The 18833-nt window shown below is 45.8% G+C and overlaps 2 protein-coding genes across 2 annotated transcripts; both read left to right on the top strand.

Moving 5' to 3' along the window:
• Positions 1 to 410: 410 nt before the first annotated feature.
• LOC133749270 (olfactory receptor 7A17-like) lies at positions 411 to 1373 on the top strand. Its single transcript, XM_062178487.1, has one exon. The coding sequence runs from the start codon at positions 411 to 413 to the stop codon at positions 1371 to 1373; it is 963 nt and encodes a 320-aa protein (XP_062034471.1).
• Positions 1374 to 17864: 16491 nt separating this feature from the next.
• LOC133749269 (olfactory receptor 7A17-like) lies at positions 17865 to 18833 on the top strand. The gene has a single exon (XM_062178486.1). The coding sequence runs from the start codon at positions 17865 to 17867 to the stop codon at positions 18831 to 18833; it is 969 nt and encodes a 322-aa protein (XP_062034470.1).

Raw genomic sequence — 18833 nt, 5'->3', positions numbered from 1 at the left:
TTCCAAATGTCCCCTTGGTGCCAGCCTTTCCCATCACCCACTAGAAAATAACACTCCCCATCCCCTTGTGCTTTGATGCACACAGAGTCTCCATAACATTAACACCCTAACTGCTCCAACTCCATGGTTTTGAGCTCCAACACGAGGCCACAAGTGGAAGATGCAGCCATAGCTCAGGAGCACAGAGCTGTTCGTGTATTGTCCCTCAGCCTCTCCATCTGAGAGTCACAAACTTCTGAGATCACTGTTTGCTTTGGGATTGAGCAGAAGAGCTCAATCCACAAATATAAATGCAATTCTTGACAGGATAACAAGAGCTATTGCGTTTCCACTATGTTGATAATGCCAGTTGGTGTGCACAGGAGTCATGTTATTTTTCTCTTTCCTGGTAGTGAAACAGGAACCAGCACATGGAACCAGGCAATGAATCGCAGACTTTAGAATTCCTTCTCCTGGGATTCTCAGAGGACCCAGCACTGCAGCCCCTCATATTTGGACTCTTCCTCTCCATGTACCTGGTCACTGTGGCTGGGAACCTGCTCATCGTCATGGCCATCCTCTCAGACCCCCATCTCCACACACCCATGTACTTCTTCCTCTCCAACCTGTCCTTGGTGGACGTCTGCTTCACCTCCACCACTGTCCCAAGGATGCTGGTGAACATCCAGACACAGAGCAAAGCCATCAGCTATGCAGGCTGCATCACCCAGATGTTCTTCTTCATACTCTTCACAGGGTTGGATGACTTTCTCCTGGCTGTAATGGCCTATGACAGGTTCGTGGCCATCTGTCATCCTCTACACTACACAGTCATCATGAGCCCCCGGCTCTGTGTGCAGCTGGTCCTGGTGTCCTGGGTCATCAGTGTCCTGCATGCCTTGTCACACAGCCTACTGGTGCTGCGGCTGTCCTTCTGTGCAAACCTGGAAATCCCCCACTTCTTCTGTGAACTGATTCAGGTGGTCCACACTGCCTGCTCTGACACCTTCCTTAATAACACAGTGATCTATGTTGCATCTGTGCTGCTGGGTGGGAGTCCCCTGGCTGGGATCCTGTACTCCTACTCCAAGATCGTCTCCTCCATCCGTGCAATCTCCTCAGCTCAGGGGAAGTATAAAGCGTTCTCCACCTGTGCCTCTCACCTCTCCATCGTCTCCTTATTCTATTGCACACTCCTGGGTGTGTACTTCAGTTCTGCTGTTACTCAAAACCCACATTCAACTGCAACCGCCTCAGTGATGTACACGGTGGTCACCCCCATGCTGAACCCCTTCATCTACAGCCTGAGGAACACAGACATAAAGAGGGCCCTGAAAAGACTCGTTGGTATGAAAATGATAAAGAGGCCTAATCCTCTGGGATTGAAGCAATGATTGTAATTTCTGGCTGTGATTTTTCCATGCTACTGTGGAAGTACAGATTGTACCTTTTATATATTCCTGGTATTTTTTTATTTCTCTTATTTCAACTTACGACTACAAGTTATGCGACTCTTTTTGTTCTTTCTGATGTCTGGCAGCTGTTTTGCTTTGTTGTTTTCCTTCTTCTCCAAATTTTTTTGCAACTTTGGGTCCAAAACTTTATACAGTTATAAACATTGCTTCACAGAATACCACATACATGACAACACACCCTTCTTTCCCCCCTACCCTGTGATCATTGTCATGAAGCCCTAATTTTGTGATATTAATATCTTGGTTCCCAAGGGAAAAACAATTGTATATATGAAGGAAATGTGGTAAAATGTTAAAAATTGATACATTGTAGCATTGTGGCGTATGGGTGCTGGTTCATGTCCTGGCTGCTCCACTTCTAATCCAGCTCTCTGATAATGGCCTGGGAAAGCAGTGGAAGATGGTCCAAGTCCTTGGAACCCTGTACCCATGAGGAAGACCTGGAAGAAGCTTCTGGCTCCTGGCTTTGGCCTTGCCCAGTCCTGGCCATTGTGGCCATCTAGGGAGTGAACCAGTAGATGGAAAATCTGTGTGTGTGTGTGTGTCTCCCTGTCTCTGTAATTCTGACTTTCAAAACAAATAAATAAACCTTTGTAAAAATTGCTACATTTTAAAACTAAGAAATTTATTTTAAAAATTTAAATGTCCTTTTATCTCATGGCTCAGCATGTATTTCTTAAGCATAAAGGCCATTAGAAGTAATTTTTTTTCCTTGTATAAATGGAATAGTCACTAGTTGTATTACTTCTATGGGCAAAACTGAGGCTGTTCACATAAACCCAATCATTCGAACCATCACTGCTGCTCCGAGGGTCTGCATTAGCAAGAAGCTGGAATCAGAAGCCAGAGTTGGGTGGCCATCAATCGATGACTGGATAAAGTGTGGTATTTGTGCATAATGGTATTTCATTATTCAACCACAAAAAGAATAAAATCCTATCATTTCCAGCAACATGGATGGACAGGAGGACATTATGCTAAGTGATATAATCCAGACACAGAAAGACACTATAACTCCCCCCCCCCCCCCATGTGGAAGCCACACACACACAGCCTGAACACATACTGGTGATTACTACAGCACGGGAAGGGCAGGGGAGAACAGAGGAAGGTGGGATAACAGGCATCAGATCAGAATAAGAAAGGAAGACTAAAAGCTCCATGAACATTTGAGAGGCCCTACTATCTCCCCAACAGTCATCTGGAGGGGGCCAAGACGGCGGTTTAGCAACAGGACTTTCCGAGTCACGTGGGGCAAGACGGATAGTTAATAAAGAGAAGGGGTACAAGCCGGCGACAGAGCCACGAGAATTTCACAGAGAAGCCCAGGAGTCCGACAGAGACTGGGCGGGTCCTCACTGAGGGAGCAAAAATGAAAGGGAAGTGGCGGAGGTGCAGCAGACACCGAATGGGGAGACTGACGCCACCCCCCGGAGGACCAGGTGAGACGCGAGGTAGCAGGGGGCTGCGGAGCCTGGCGAACTGCATTGGAAGTTCCAAAAGGGAAGAAAGAGAGGGTATAGAGGAACAAGTGGAGAGGTCGGGCAAGCCCCTGTCCGTCTATGTCTCCCCCTCTCTACAACCAGACCTGCAGCCGGCTGGGAGAAGCCGTATTGATTGCTTACATCCTGGATAGCAAGTGGGCTGCCGCGTTTGTCCCCCGTGCACCTGCCCACCAACTGCGGGGGCCACCTCACAGCACCCCCAACCCAGGAACAAAGATCACAGCATTTCAGAGTAATTTCCTCCCCTACCACACAAGCTGTACAACAAAGAGAAGACCTAAATATCAAAATCTTGAGCTCGTGTCAGGCAACACTGAGAAGAGAAGAGAGCCAGGCCCCAGTAAGCTGGGAGTAGTGCACCCAGCTCTCGTACCCGCCCCCATCACGATGGAGAAGAGAGCAGGACTCCCAGAGGTGAGGCTGGGAGCGTCCACCTGCAATGCGCAGACACATAGCAGCTCATGGCAGAGGGAAATCTCGCCACAAGCGCAAAGACACATATTAAAGAGAAAAGCAACCAGAAATGCTGATAACAAAGGAAAAAACCTAAATAAGAATAAGGAAGAGACTATGACCCACCCCCCCAAAGGAACAGTACAACTCTTCAATAACAGAAGATGAAGAAGAAGAGATCGGGGATATGCCAGAAACAGAATTCAGAATATTAATCGTCAGATTACTTAGAGGCAATCAAAACAAATCCATGATCTAAATGAAAGGTGCTCCCAAGAAAGTGAGATATTAAAGAGAAGTCAGGGGGTCGGCACAGTGGTGCAGTAGGTTAAAGCCCTGGCCTGTAGAGCCAGCATCCCATATGGGTGCCGGTTCTAATCCCAGCTGCTCCTCTTCCGATCCAGCTCTCTGATGTGGCTCAGTGCTTGGACCCCTGCACCTGCATGGGAGAACTGGAAGAAGCTCCTGGCTCCTGGCTTCAGATCGGTGCAGCTCTGGCCGTTGCAGCCATCTGGGAGTGAACCAACAGATAAAAGATATCTCTCTCTTTCTCTACCTCTCTCTGTAACCCTGTCTTTCAAATGAATGAAATAAATCTTTAAAAAAAAAGATAAAGAGAAGTCAGAATGAAAATACTAGAAATGAGGAATTTAATAGATCAAATAAAAATGCAGTGGAAAATCTTAACAATAGAATCAGTGAGACAGAAGAAAGAATATCAGAACTAGAAGAAAAATTTCTGAAAATAAGACAGACCAAACACAAGAGGAAGAAACTAGAAAATGTAAAAACACAGTTGGAGATCTATAAGATTCTATTAAACAACCCAATATACAGATCCTAGGAATTCCAGAAGGCAGGAAAGAGAGAAAAAATTGGAAGGCCTTCCTGGAGCCGGAGCTGTGGCACAGCAGGTTGACACCCTGACCTGAAGCGCCAGCATCCCATATGGGCACCGGTTCAAGACCCAGCTGCTCCACTTCCAATTCAGCTCTCTGCTATGACCTGGGAGAGCAGTGGAGGATGGTCCAGGTCCTTGGGCCCCTGTATCCACGTGGGAGAACTGGAAGAAGCTCCTGACTCCTGGCTTCAGATCAGTGCAGCTCCAGCCATTGCGGTCAATTGGGGAGTGAACCAGCAGATGGAAGACCTGTGTCTCTCTCTCTGCCTCTCCTCTCTCTGTGTAACTCTTGACTTCAAATAAATAAAATCTTTGAAAAAAAAAGAAGGCCTTCCTAATGAAACAATAGCAGAGAACTTCCCCAATCTGGAGAAAGAAAGAGATATCCAAATACAGGATGTACTCAGAACTCCCAATAGAAACAACCGAAAAATCTTCACCTCAACATATTGTAGCAAATCTCTCCTCAGTAGCACATTAAAAAAAGATGCTAAAATGTGCATGAGAGAAACAACAAATCACATTCAGAATAAACCAAATTAGACTCACTCTGGATTTCTCATCACAAACCCTTCTGGCAAGGAGAGAATGGCGAGACATACTCCAATTCCTAAGAGAAAAAACTGTCAACCCAGAATACTGTACCCTGCAAAACTCTCATTTATTAATGAAAGTGAAATAAAGATCTTCCATAATAAACAGAAATTGAAAGAATTTGTAACTACTCACCCAGCCCAAAAAGATGCTCAAGGATGTGCTACACACAGAAACAGGGACATCACTACAAAAGAACATGATCCCGTAAAATAACCCAGCAAAAGTACAAAAGAAATCCAAAATATATAAACAGGAATATTTAAGGAAACATGGCAGGGCAAAGTCGTTACTTAACAATAGTCACACTGAATGTAAATGGTCTCAATTTCCCAGTTAAAAGACACAAACTGGCTGAATTGATTAAAAAAGAAAACCCATCTATTTGCAGCCTAGAAGAAACACTTCTCACCAACAAAGATACACACAGACTGAAAGTGAAAGGATGGAAAAAGATATTTCATGCTAACAAAAACCACAAAAGAGCTGGTGTAGCCATCCTAATATCAGAAAAAAATAGATGTTAACACAAAAACTGTTAAAAGAGACAAAGAAGGGACTGGCACTGTGGCACAGTGGGCTAAAGCCCTGGCCTGCAGCAATGGCATTCCATATGGGCACCAGTTGGAGTCCCGGCTGCTCCACTTCCAATCCAGCTCTCCACTATGGCCTGGGAAAGCAGTAGAAGATGGCCCAAGTCCTTGGGCCCCTGCACCCACATGGGAGACTGGGAATAAGCTCCTGGCTCCTGGCTTTGGAACAGCGTGGCTCCAGCTATTGAGGCCAATTGGGGAGTGAACCAGCAGATGGAAGACCTCTCTCTCCCTCTCTCTCTCTCTTTCTCTCTCTCTCTTTCTCTCTCTCTCTCTTTCTCTCTCTCTCTCTGTCTCTCCTCTCTCTGTGTAACTCTGACTTTCAAATAAATAAATAAATCTTTACAAAAATACAACACCCTTTCATGATGAAAACTCTAAGCAAATTGGGTATATAAGGAACATTCCTGAATACAATCAAAGCAATTTATGAAAAACCCATGGCCAGCATCCTATTGAATGGGGAAAAGTTGGAAGCATTCCCACTGAGATCCAGTACCAGACAGGGATGCCCACTCTCACCATTGCTATTCAATATAGTCCTGGAAGATTTAGCCAGAGCTATCAGATGAGAAAATGAAATCAAAGAGATTTGAATCAGTAAAGATGAAGTCAAACTATCCCTATTAGCAGATGACATGATTCTATATATAGGGGATCCAAAAGACTCTAGTAAGAGACTATTGGAACTCATAGAAGAGTTTGGCAAAGTAGCAGGATATAAAATCAATACACAAAAATTAACAGCATTTGTATACACAGACAATATCACATCTGAGAAAGAACTTCTAAGATCAATCCCATTCACAAGAACTACAAAAAAAAATCAAATACCTTGGAATAAATTTAACCAAGGATGTCAAATATCTCTACAATTAGAATTACAAAACATTAAAGACAGAAATAGAAGAAGACACAAAAAATGGAAAAAAGTCAATGTTCATAGATTGGAAAATTCAATAACATCAAAATGTCCATTCTTCTGAAAATAGTTTACAGGTTCAAGGCAATATCAATCAAACTACCAAAGACATTCTTCTCAGATCTGGAAATAATGATGCTGATATACTAATTGAGAATATATTCTATAAAATTAATTGAGGCTTCTTCTATCACCTAATACATAATTGATTTTTGTAAATGTTTTATACATCTCCATAAAGTATAATCATCTGTTCACTGAATGTAAAGTGAAAGAATATTGCTAATAAAATTTTTATATACTTGGTTAAAAAAGAAATAAAAAATTATGCTGAAATTCATATGGAGGAACAGGACACCTCAAATAGCTAAAGCAACCTTATACATCAAATACAAAACCAAAGGCATCACAATAGCAGATTTCAAGACATATTACAGGGCGGTTATAGTCAAAACAGCCTGGTACCAGTACAAAAACAGATGGAGAGACCAATGGAACGGAATAGAAACATCAGAAATTAATCCACGTATCTACAACCAACTTATATTTGATCAAGGACTAAAACCAATTCATGGAGCAAGGACAGTCTATTCAACAAATGGTGCTGGGTTACTGGATTTCCACATGCAGAAGTATAAAGCAAGACCCCTACCTTACACCTTACAAAAAAAGCCATTCAAAATGGATTAAAGACCTAAATCTACAACCCAATATCATCAAACTCCTAGAGCGCTTTGGGGAAACCCTGCAAGATATTCGCATATGCAAAGAATTCCTTGAAAAGACCCCAGAGTCACAGGTAATAAAAGCCAAAATTGACAAATGGGATTACATCAAATTGAGAAGCTTCTGTACAGCAAAAGAAACAGTCAGGAAAGTAAAGAGGCAACCAACAGAATGGGAAAAATTATTTGCAAATCATGCAACTGATAAAGGATTAATAACCAGAATATATAAAGTGATGAAAAAACTCAACAATAACAAAACAAACAACCCAGTTAAGAAATGGGCAAAGGACTTAAGCAGACATTTCTCGAAAGAGGAAATCCAAATGGCCAACAGACACATGAAAAACTGTTCAGGATCACTAGCCATCAGGAAAAAGCAAATCAAAGCCACAATGAGGTTTTACCTTGCCCCGGTTAGAATGGCTTACATACAGAAATCAACAAACAACAGATGCAGGTGAGGAGGTGGGAAAAAGGACACCCTAACCTGTTGCCGTTGAGTTCTCCACAATGTAGCAGTGGGTTCGTTTCTGAGAAGAGCAGCGTGGTGGGGGCAAGAGGCGCGGAGTCAACACACAGACCCCGGGAGTCCGGTGAGAGCAGGCTTGAGGCGAGCAGCCTGCAGACTCGTTTATTACAGTTGATACAAAGCTTATATAGCCAAGACCAGCCAATCTGGTCAAGGGGCGGTCTATACCCCAACCAATCACAGTCTGTCACCAGGCAGTTTCAAATACATCCAATCACAGCCTGTCGCCAGGCAGTTTCCAGAGCCATCCAATCACAGCCTGTTGCTAGGCAGTTTCAAAGCCATTCCTGACTAACTGACGCTCGCTTGCCAGTGGCCACCTTCGCATGGCCTTCTCATTCCACTACATTTCCCCCTTTTCGTTTATTTTTGAGCAACAGGAGGCATGATTCTTGGCCATACCATTGTTGACCCCGTTTCTATGTGGTCTCCGTACGCAGCTGTGCCTGTCTTAGGTTGTCCCCCAGGGGATCTTACCCGTCATTGACTAACCAGCGCTCAAATCGAGAGACCACAGGATTGCTTGCTCAGATAGGGGTAGGAATGAGGAATAATGGTTATCAGGAATGGCATGACCACACACAGGCTGTGGGCCATTGGAGTGGCTGACCACAGCTAGTGGGGTACACAACAGTAACAGATATGGCTTCGGGCAGTTGCTCAGGGTAGGATGATAGGGCAGGTGCATCTGCTAACAAGGCGGAGTCTTGGTCTTGTTCAGCTGGTTCTGGTTGGCTGTCAGTTGCAGGCTTGATGTTTCTGGCTGGTACCCAAATGGGCTGTTCCGCATTCTCTGGAAAGACACAAGCATATCCTCGACCCTTGGTTAATAGAAGCCTTTTTATAGGCGTTGGAATCCAGGGTCTGAATTTTGCGTACACTTCAACATTAGCAGCAAACATGCTGATGGCATGGGATCTAGCGACTGCCCTGAGAGCTTGGGGTGCCCGAGGACTGCCACAAATGTGGGGATCCTCACTGGGTGCAGATGGGATGACATTGCATGAGTTATTGCATAGAGGTCCTCTTAGTTCATCCCACGGGTATGTGGGGGGTAGCTGACTAGGCATTGCTACCTTGTTTGCTACGTTGTTTTTTTCACTGTCAGAGCTCTCTCTCCCTAAGTCAGCAACCGTTGTCTGTGAGACAGGGACCTGGAGTGTCAGGCTCCTATCACTCACAGATTCACGATCTTTGATAATCTGCACAGGATTCTGAGAGGGGGGTATCTTTCCCATATCTGAGCGCTTAAGAGCGGCACGGTACGCCAACTCTAGCCAGAGGAAAGACACGTATAGCACTGCTACCGTAACAAAGCAAATTCCTAGCACCTCAACTGTGGATGGCATTTTGTAGGAGGTTTCCCTATGCTAGACAAACAGATAGTGGTGTATCAGATCGTACGTATGTCCTGTGCTTAGTGGGGGACTTCCTTGATTCGTTAGGTCAAGGCCGTATGCCCACACGGTGTCTCCGGAGCGTCACCTCTCTCAAGTGAGGGAAGATGACTTGGTTCCGAATTCTGGGATGATCAGTCCCTTATGTGAATTCGCCGGGCGAACCGAAAGTAAAAGGAGGAGCCGAGAAGCGACGTATGCTTCAGGGCGGTGTGTGCTAACCTGGGGTCACTTAGACCGAGGACAAGGACAAGGAAAGGGGCGTAGGAGGGGGTTCTGTGCTCACCCTCACAGAACTGAACAGCACACCAAATACCGAGGGGCCTACTTGCCGAAATCCAGGGGGGACCTCGTCGAGTCCGACACGCTGTTTCTTTCTCGGTCACGTTGGCGCGCCAGATGTTGCCGTTGAGTTCTCCACAATGTAGCAGTGGGTTCGTTTCTGAGAAGAGCAGCGTGGTGGGGGCAAGAGGCGCGGAGTCAACACACAGACCCCGGGAGTCCGGTGAGAGCAGGCTTGAGGCGAGCAGCCTGCAGACTCGTTTATTACAGTTGATACAAAGCTTATATAGCCAAGACCAGCCAATCTGGTCAAGGGGCGGTCTATACCCCAACCAATCACAGCCTGTTGCCAGGCAGTTTCCAGAGCCATCCAATCACAGCCTGTTGCTAGGCAGTTTCAAAGCCATTCCTGACTAACTGATGCTCGCTTGCCAGTGGCCACCTTCGCATGGCCTTCTCATTCCACTACACTAACCCACTGTTGAAGGGGATGTAAACTGATAAAACCACTATGGATGAGAGTTTGGAGATTCCTCGGAAAGCTGAATACAGCCCTACCACATGACTCAGCCATCCCACTCCTGGGAATTTACTCAAGGGAAATGAAATCAGCAAATAAAAGAGTTATCTGTAGCTGGCGCCATGGCTCAACAGGCTAATCCTCCACCTAGCAGCGCCGGCACACCGGGTTCTAGTCCCGGTCGGGGTGCCGGATTCTGTCCTGGTTGCCCCTCTTCCAGGCCAGCTCTCTGCTATGGCCCGGGAGTGCAGTGGAGGATGGCCCAAGTGCTTGGGCCCTGCACCGCATGGGAGACCAGGAGAAGCACCTGGCTCCTGGCTTCGGATCAGCGCGATGCACCCACCATCATTTGCAACAATGTGCATGAATCTGGAAAACATCATGCTTAGTGAAATAAGCCAGTCCCAAAGGGGCAAATATCATATGTGCTCCCTGATCTGTGACAACTAACAGAGCACCTGAAAGAAACCTGCAGAAGTGAAATTGACTCTTTGAGAAGCAATGACTTGACCAGTTCTTGTATTGACTGTCAAAAAACAGATTATTTTATTTTATTATTATTATTATTTATTCTATTTAATACCATTGGTTGAACGCTTAACACAGAATTATTCATAGGTGTATAAAATCAATTGAAAAATAGATCCCAGCCGGCACCGCGGCTCACTAGGCTAATCCTCCGCCTTGCGGTGCCGGCACACCAGGTTCTAGTCCCGGTCGGGGTGCCGGATTCTGTCCCGGTTGCCCCTCTTCCAGGCCAGCTCTCTGCTGTGGCCAGGGAGTGCAGTGGAGGATGGCCCAAGTCCTTGGGCCCTGCACCCCATGGGAGACCAGGAGAAGCACCTGGCTCCTGCCATCGGATCAGCACGGTGCGCCAGTCGCAGCACGCCAGCCGCGGCAGCCATTGGAGGGCGAACCAACAGCAAAGGATGACCTTTCTCTCTCACTGTCCACTCTGCCTGTCAAAAAAGAAAAGAAAAAAATAGATCCCAGTAAAACAAATAATAAGAGTGGGAATATGAAAGGGAGGAGATGTACAGTTCAGCACACATTCTCGCAGACTTACCCTAAGGGTAAGGCTAAAAACTTGCCATGGGACTCCAAATCCCATTAAGCTGTGTCATCTGACTTGTTGAAGTGATCATATTAAGTGTGTAACTGATCATATAGATAGGATTGTCAAAGGGATCACATAAATAAGACCAAGTGTCTGGTTATACCAATAGATAGAATTTAAAAGGAGAGAATTATCCAACTTGGAAAGAAGTCCATACAGCAGACTCATAGAAAACAGCACTCTGATCTCAGAATCAGCCCTTAGGCATTCGGATCTGTCTGAAAAGCCCATGAGAGTATTTCAGGCATGGAAAGTCAAGACACTGTGGCAAAAAATGTTCTGCATGAAGGATCTCTGTGAGTGAGACACCAGGGAAAAGAAGGGGCCATCAAAGAAGGAGGTACCTTTTTCTGAAGGGAGGAGAGAACTTCCACTTTGCTTATGGACCTGTCTAAATACTGATGGAGTTTGTGGACTCAAAAGGCTTCCATAGCCTTGGCAGCTCATGACAAGAGACTCCAGTGATCACTAATGCCATACATAAGAGTGTTAATTGTTAAATCAACAACAGGAGTCACTGTGCACTTACTCCCCATGTAGGACCTCTGTCCTTAATGTGTTGTACTATGAGAATTAACTGTAAAATTTATTCTCAAATAGTACTTTATAATTGTGTGTGTGGGTGCAAATTGTTGAAATCTTTACTTAGTATAGAGTTGGTCTTCTGTATATAAAGTTAATTAAAAATGAATCTTAATTAAGAATGGAATGGGAGAGGGAGTTGGGACAGCAGTGGGGGCGGGAGGGTGGGTATGGGGGGGAAGAACCACTATATTGTAACGTTGTACCTAAAATTTGTATTCATTAAATAAAAGCTTTATTAAAATAATAATCTGTAAATATCTCTTGAAATACTGATCATTGTAGCAAAATCAGCCTGCAGTAACATGAAGAAAATCAAAATTATAACTAGATTTTCAATATTTGCTCAAAAATGGTCATTGTTTGACAACAAAAACCTCTTTCAAATCCATCAGTCTGGGAAAACTTTGAAGAACCTTCCCAATGGTTAGGGTTGGATATTTTACATAGGTAGCAAAGTTCTCTAATTTTGCTAGAAGAACTGTGAATTGTCACAAGTCTCAGGGAAGCTATCTGGAGATAGCTATAAATATCAAAACTGCATAAGTCGGCCGGCGCCGCGGCTCACTAGGCTAATCCTCCGCCTTGCGGCGCTGGCACACTGGGTTCTAGTCCCGGTCGGGGCACCGATCCTGTCCCGGTTGCCCCTCTTCCAGGCCAGCTCTCTGCTGTGGCCAGGGAGTGCAGTGGAGGATGGCCCAAGTGCTTGGGCCCTGCACCCCATGGGAGACCAGGATAAGTACCTGGCTCCTGCCATCGGATCAGCACGGTGCACCGGCCGCAGCACGCCTACCGCGGCTGCCATTGGAGGGTGAACCAACGGCAAAAGGAAAACCTTTCTCTCTGTATCTCTCTCACTGTCCACTCTGCCTGTCGAAAATTAAAAAAAAAAAAACTGCATAAGTCCTGGGCTGGATCCTTACAGGTGGGTGAGTGGTGGTGGTCCAGGGCATTGTAGGGTATTTAGCAGAATCTCTGTCCTCCACTGGCCCCTCCCCAGGGTGATGAGGGGTTCACAGTTCTCTGGAGGGCTCAGGATCCTAGGTTCCCACCACATGACGATGCTTTGGAGATCCAAGGACCTCATCAAGACAGATTTCTCTGTCCTAGACTCTGGAGAAAATTGTAACTCTGGGTAGAGATAAGCTGCTAAGGACATGGAATATGAGAGAACTCATGAAATAATAATAGTGGATTCACCTGAGTTCCAACCTGGGCTCATGGCAACAGAGATTCAACAGGAAGATTTTCTTTTCTGCCAGACCAGTGCCCAACAGGGAAATCAGCTGCTCAGGGCTGCACTCTCAAGAGAGAGATGTGTGTGTTGAGCAGAGCTGCAAATATCTACAAATACCTCCCTGCTGCTGTCTCTTACAGGTGCTTACCTTGGACTGGATGAGTTATGGTGGCCTCCTTCCTGTCCTGGCTCTGGCTCAGGGGCTGATGCTTCACCCTCCACCCCACTACCTCGTGTGGACAGAGCTTCAGTCTCCATCCTTGGACATCCAGGGAGGAGTTCAGATTTCCAGGCAGAGACCATCCTCTCAAAAAACCCAGCCAGGTGAGTCTGAGAGCTCCAGTAGTTACTGCAGGGAATGGTCAGAGAGAATGGAAGTTGACAACATCTACCCAAAGTCCCACTCAGTTCAGAACCCAGAGGCCGGCGCCGCAGCTCCATAAGCTAATCCTATGCCTTGCGGCACTGGCACACTGGGTTCTAGTCCCGATCAGGGCGCCGGATTCTGTCCCGGTTGCCCCTCTTCCAGGCCAGCTCTCTGCTATGGCCCAGGAATGCAATGGAGGATGGCCCAAGTGCTTGGGCCCTGCACCCATGGGAGACCAGGAGAAGCACCTGGCTCCTGGCTTCGGATCAGCGCAGTGCACCGGCCGCAGCGCGTCAGCTGCGGCGGCCATTGGAGGGTGAACCAATGGCAAAGGAAGACCTTTCTCTCTGTCTCTCTCTCTCTCTCACTCTCCACTCTGTCAAAAAAAAAAAAAGAACCCAGAGACTGCCTGTGGGCTGATTAAGTCATCACAAATGTATTTCATATGCTAAAAAGAGAGAAATGTCTGTTAGACTCAGCAATGCAGGAAGAATGGTTAGCAGTGAAGTGATGGGACTGGGAGGGCAGAAGGGGGCCTGCAGAAGGACTGGGAGGCATGAGGCAGAGAACCAAATCCACAAAGAGCCTGCAGTGCCGGAGGAAACCCTAGCATAATGTGGAAGGATTTTCAGTGAAGCGAGGGCTTTTTATCTACTTCCTTATTTTGTTTTTTTACTATTTGGTGTCTTTGAGTAGGTTTCTATGTACATTAAAGAGATCCGGCCAATGCATAGCTTTGAAAAACCACTTTGCAGTAGAGGACTTCAGAAAGTTGTGTGGAAAACTGGACTTCAAAGGTGCATGTATTTTGGTGCAAAATTTGTGAAATCCATGCATGGGGGGGAGATAAGACACACTTTACAAGAGCGTCTTGAAACCCCATCGTCATTTTGCAGGATCGTATTCACATGAATTACATATTTATTCGCAGGTGAAGACAGGTCTAATAGCAAACTTCCCATTGCAATGACTTTCCCTCACTGTGAGGATGAGGCTATGTGTGGGTTGTGGGGTCTTGACTGTCTACTGCAAAGAGTCTGGGTGATATCTCTGCTTTCGTGTTGTGGGTTTACAGTGTTTTTAGTCCTCATTTTAACTCTAAATCTTAAACCATAAGAACTGAAGTTTTTCATTGCCTTATCTTTGTGCCATTTACCTCCCTTCTTGTGATCGTAGATATATTTAAGGGGGATGTGGGAGTGTTGATCAGTTTTGTGTAGCCTGATCTATTAGTTGGCTGTTATGTGTACCCCACCCATTGCTTTTTACCCTTAGATTACTTTAACAAGTTTTTTTTCACAACCTTAATGGTAGGTAATGGAAGTTTATACACATCACTATATGCTTTCTACAGGCAAGTATTTGTTTGACATTTTAATGGGGCCCAGTGTAGCCTTTTGATGCAGTTACACAATGTGTAATGATCAAACTAGGGTAACTGGTATATCCAGGTCCTTGAACATTTCTCATTTCCTTGTGCTGAGAACCTTCAAATGTCTCTCTTCTAGTTCTTTATAGAGCAAGTGCCAAATCATTGTTAATGAGAGTCCCCTTGCTGTGCTGTAGAGCACTACATCAATTCCTGCAATACAGCTGTGTTTTGACGTCCATTATCTAACCTCCCTCCTCCTCTCCTCTCTCCTATTCTCCTCAGCCTCTGGAAACCACTGTTCTACTCTGACCTCCCATGGGCTACTTCATTAGATTCCACACATGAGGGAAACCATGCGGGATTTGTCCTTTTGTGTCTGGCTTATTCCACTGAATGCAATGACCTCCAGTTCCATCAGTGTGGTTGCAAATAGCAGAACCTCATGCTTTCTATGGCTACATAGTATCCACTGTGACTGTGTGTGTGTGTGTGTGTACGTGTGTCATATGGTCTTGAGCGATTCACCCAATGATGGAGCCTTAGGTTGTTTCTATTTCTCGTCTGTTGCATACAGAACAGCAATGAACATGGTGGTACAGATTTTAAGGGGGTGGTGCTGAATGATCTCATCACAAGGAAACGATAGATGTTTGAGATGATGGACAACCTGAACGTCATCCATACATCATTACACAATGTCAAAGGGCACCACACCATCAGAAAGTGCCCACGGGGATGTGCAATTCTTATCTGCAGATAAAGACAGAGGACAAAACCCAAAGCCCAAGAATAACAAATCAAATATGTCTCAAAACAAAGCAAGAGGAGCTCAGCTTCTGTCCTGCCTGCTCCTGGATCACATAGCAACAAATGCTGGGGGGAATAAATATGGAAAAAGTATAGGGAGAAGAATTGGATTGAACAATTAGAGCAAGGGTTCCTCCTCCAGTGTCCTGACACCAATGCCTGCCTTGGGTCTCTAGGACCAGTGGGATTTGTATCCAAGCAGCTCACTCAAATTCATCCCTTTTTGCTAATGATAGCTTCCTCAACTCTTCCTGCACCTGTGCACTTATGGCTTTCCACAGCACGTCTCCTGGGTTGTAATGCTGTTTCCCAATCCAAATAAATTCTTTATAATTGGATATGTTTTTCTTCTGTGTTTTCTCCATGAAGCTCTCATGGGAATATAGAAAGATACATCTGAATCAATGGCTTTTTTATTGGGCTAGAGCAGTGTCTGCCCAGGAGAACGGAGAGACGACAAAGAACTGAAGTAAGGCAGTGGAATTCGGGACTGAGAGTTGAGAAAGGAATGAAGATGTTTGACAGACAGCCAGGAAAGCATCAGCCTTGTCTAACCACCAGCAATAAATAACAGATAGGAAACACACTACAGCCTTTAGATAGATTAATTAAACCTGTGGACCAGCTGCAGCTGGGCATAAGTAACCTCACTTATTTATAAAAAGGTACTTACTTCAACAATTCATGGCAAAATATGTTTATTTTAATGCAAAAAGCTTTGAAATACATGCACAGGAGGAGTCTCAAAAAATTCATGGAAATGCAGTATGATGAAACTAGGCATGGATTCTAATACTTTTTTGCACAGAAACCAATTTATCTGTGAATTCAATTGTCCATGAACTTATTTAATTATCCTTTTAGGAGAAGATGCTGATATTTAGAATAATCTAGCTGGCTATCCAAGCTCCAATAATTAGTATTTGGTCAATGTAAAACTCCGGATCTGGCCTTCTGATTCCACATGTTGCCAATATATTATTTACTAAATACTTTTACATTTGCATCTCCAAAATTTCTCTATTTTTGTCGTACTTTGTATGTTTCTTTCATGAATTTTTTTTACTTATTCCCATGCTCATGATTCTACTGACATGTTCAGTCTCTCAGGAGTATTTACGTCCCTCCTTTCTCTTTCAGAAAAACTGTGTTTTGCTGATTTGCTGCATATTTTGCACCTCAAGGGAGTAAGAAGCAGAGCTCATGGGTCCCCAGGACTGAGGGCACCTTCTTATCCCAGTCTGTGTGGAGCCACCTGCGGGTGCTCAGTAATCTCTCCCCCTTGTGCCCATTTCAGCTGTTTCTCTGTGTAATGACCAGACTTTCTATGCATTTCTTTAAACCCACAATGGCCATAGCACCATGGAGACTGCCAGTCCCCACCAGCTGCGGGATGTGGAGAGCCTGCCTCCATCTTTAGGGGAAACAGAATCTGATGTTGGAAGTTCATTCACCTGGGGTCCATGCTTTTCCTAATCCGGGTATCAGGAGAGAGAAGAACATGGCGCATGAGGCCATGGCTGGTGTGTGTGTGTGTGTGTGTGTGATGTGACGAGTGACCAATCCCCAGAGCAGGGCTTCCTGAGACCACAGTATCTACAGCATAATCCATAACACAGATGCCAGAATCTTGCCAGCCGACGGAAATAGGAGGGACCCACTGCTTTGAAGGATGCCTGAGAAGTGAAATGGATAAAGTACAAGAGGGACAGCACCTGCACATGGGACTTCCTGCATGTTGAGTTCCAGCAGCAGCAGGGAGGCCGCCTCACTTCCCAACGTCTGTGACACCATCTCCCCCACCAACCATGTCCATGCTGCTCATTCCCTTGGACACGCCGGCCTCCTGTTGGACCTGCTCATCTCACACCAGTACCTGCCATATGACCTTTGTGCTGCCCGGGCCTCCTGCCAAGCAAACATTCCAATAACCTTGTGGGATCCAGACTCTCCTCCCATTGGGGTCTCTCTACAAAAGTCACTTTATCCACTGCCCTTGTCTGGAGCCCCATGAGGATGGCACCCTTGACCCACTCTTTCCTTCTCGTCAGCTTGTGTTTCCCATAGAGTGCCTGCCACCCCCTGGCACACTACAGGAGTTACTTCTTTTGTACCTCTGTTCCATCTCCTCCATCAGACTGTAGGGACTCTGTAGGGACTCTGGTTTTTCAGCACCTGGCATTCATTACCTTGACTGTACTTGGAACATGGTTGACACTAACTATGCATTCTCCAGTACATGAGAATTGTTCCCCATGAAGTACAGAATGATAATGACCTCGTGGGGAAAATGCTGATGGAGGATAGGAAAAATATAGAGATGGAAAAGGGGATCCACTAAAAGGAACAGACAGATCAGGGCTGACAGACACACACACACACACACACACACAATCCAATTTCTTGATCATGAAGTATAAATGATGGCATCTCAACTCTACAATACCCAGCCATGTGAACACAAGTCACATCATTCTTCTCTTCACTGGTAAGCACATCAATACATGGGATCAGAAAATAACACACAACTTTCAGAATTCCTCCTCCTGGGATTCTCAGAGGACCCAGCACTGCAGCCCCTCATATTCGGGCTCTTCCTCTCCATGTACCTGGTCACTGTGGCTGGGAACCTGCTCATCGTCCTGGCCATCCTCTCAGACACCCACCTCCACACGCCCATGTACTTCTTCCTCTCCAACCTGTCCTTGGTGGATGTCTGCTTCACCTCTACCACCGTCCCCAAGATGCTGGTGAACATCCAGACGCAGAGCAAAGCCATCAGCTATGCAGGCTGCATCACCCAGATGTACTTTTTATTGCTTTTTGCAGGACTAGATGACCTTCTCCTGGCCGTGATGGCCTATGACAGGTTTGTGGCCATCTGTCACCCCTTGCACTATACGGTCATCATGAACCCCTGGCTCTGTGTGCAGCTGGTTCTGGTGTCTGGTATCATCAGTGCTTTGCATTCCTTGCTACAAAGTTTAATGGTGCTGCGGCTGTCCTTCTGCACACACCTGGAAATCCCCCACTTCTTCTGTGAACTGAACCAGGTGGTCCACAGCGCCTGTTCCAACACCTTTCTTAATGATGTGGTCATCTATGTTGCAGCTGTCCTGCTGGCTATTGGTCCCCTGGCTGGGATCCTGTACTCCTACTCCAAGATTGTCTCCTCCATCTGTGCAATCTCCTCAGCTCAGGGGAAGTATAAGGCGTTCTCCACCTGTGCCTCTCACCTCTCCGTCGTCTCCTTATTTTATTGCACCTGCCTAGGTGTTTACCTTAGCTCTGCTGTTACCCACAATCCACACTCAACCGCAGCAGCCTCAGTGGTGTACACCGTGGTCACCCCCATGCTGAACCCCTTCATCTACAGTCTCAGGAATGACGACATAAAGAGGGCCCTGAAAAGACTCTTTGAGTGGGACACTGCCCACGAGTCCATGGTACTGGGACTGAAGATGTTCCCATGA

The sequence above is a fragment of the Lepus europaeus genome, chromosome 20, assembly GCF_033115175.1.
Source record: "Lepus europaeus isolate LE1 chromosome 20, mLepTim1.pri, whole genome shotgun sequence".
NCBI classification, from domain to species: domain Eukaryota; kingdom Metazoa; phylum Chordata; class Mammalia; order Lagomorpha; family Leporidae; genus Lepus; species Lepus europaeus.
The sequence above is the reverse complement of the archived record's forward strand: the minus strand, read 5'-3'. Positions and strand labels throughout refer to the sequence as shown.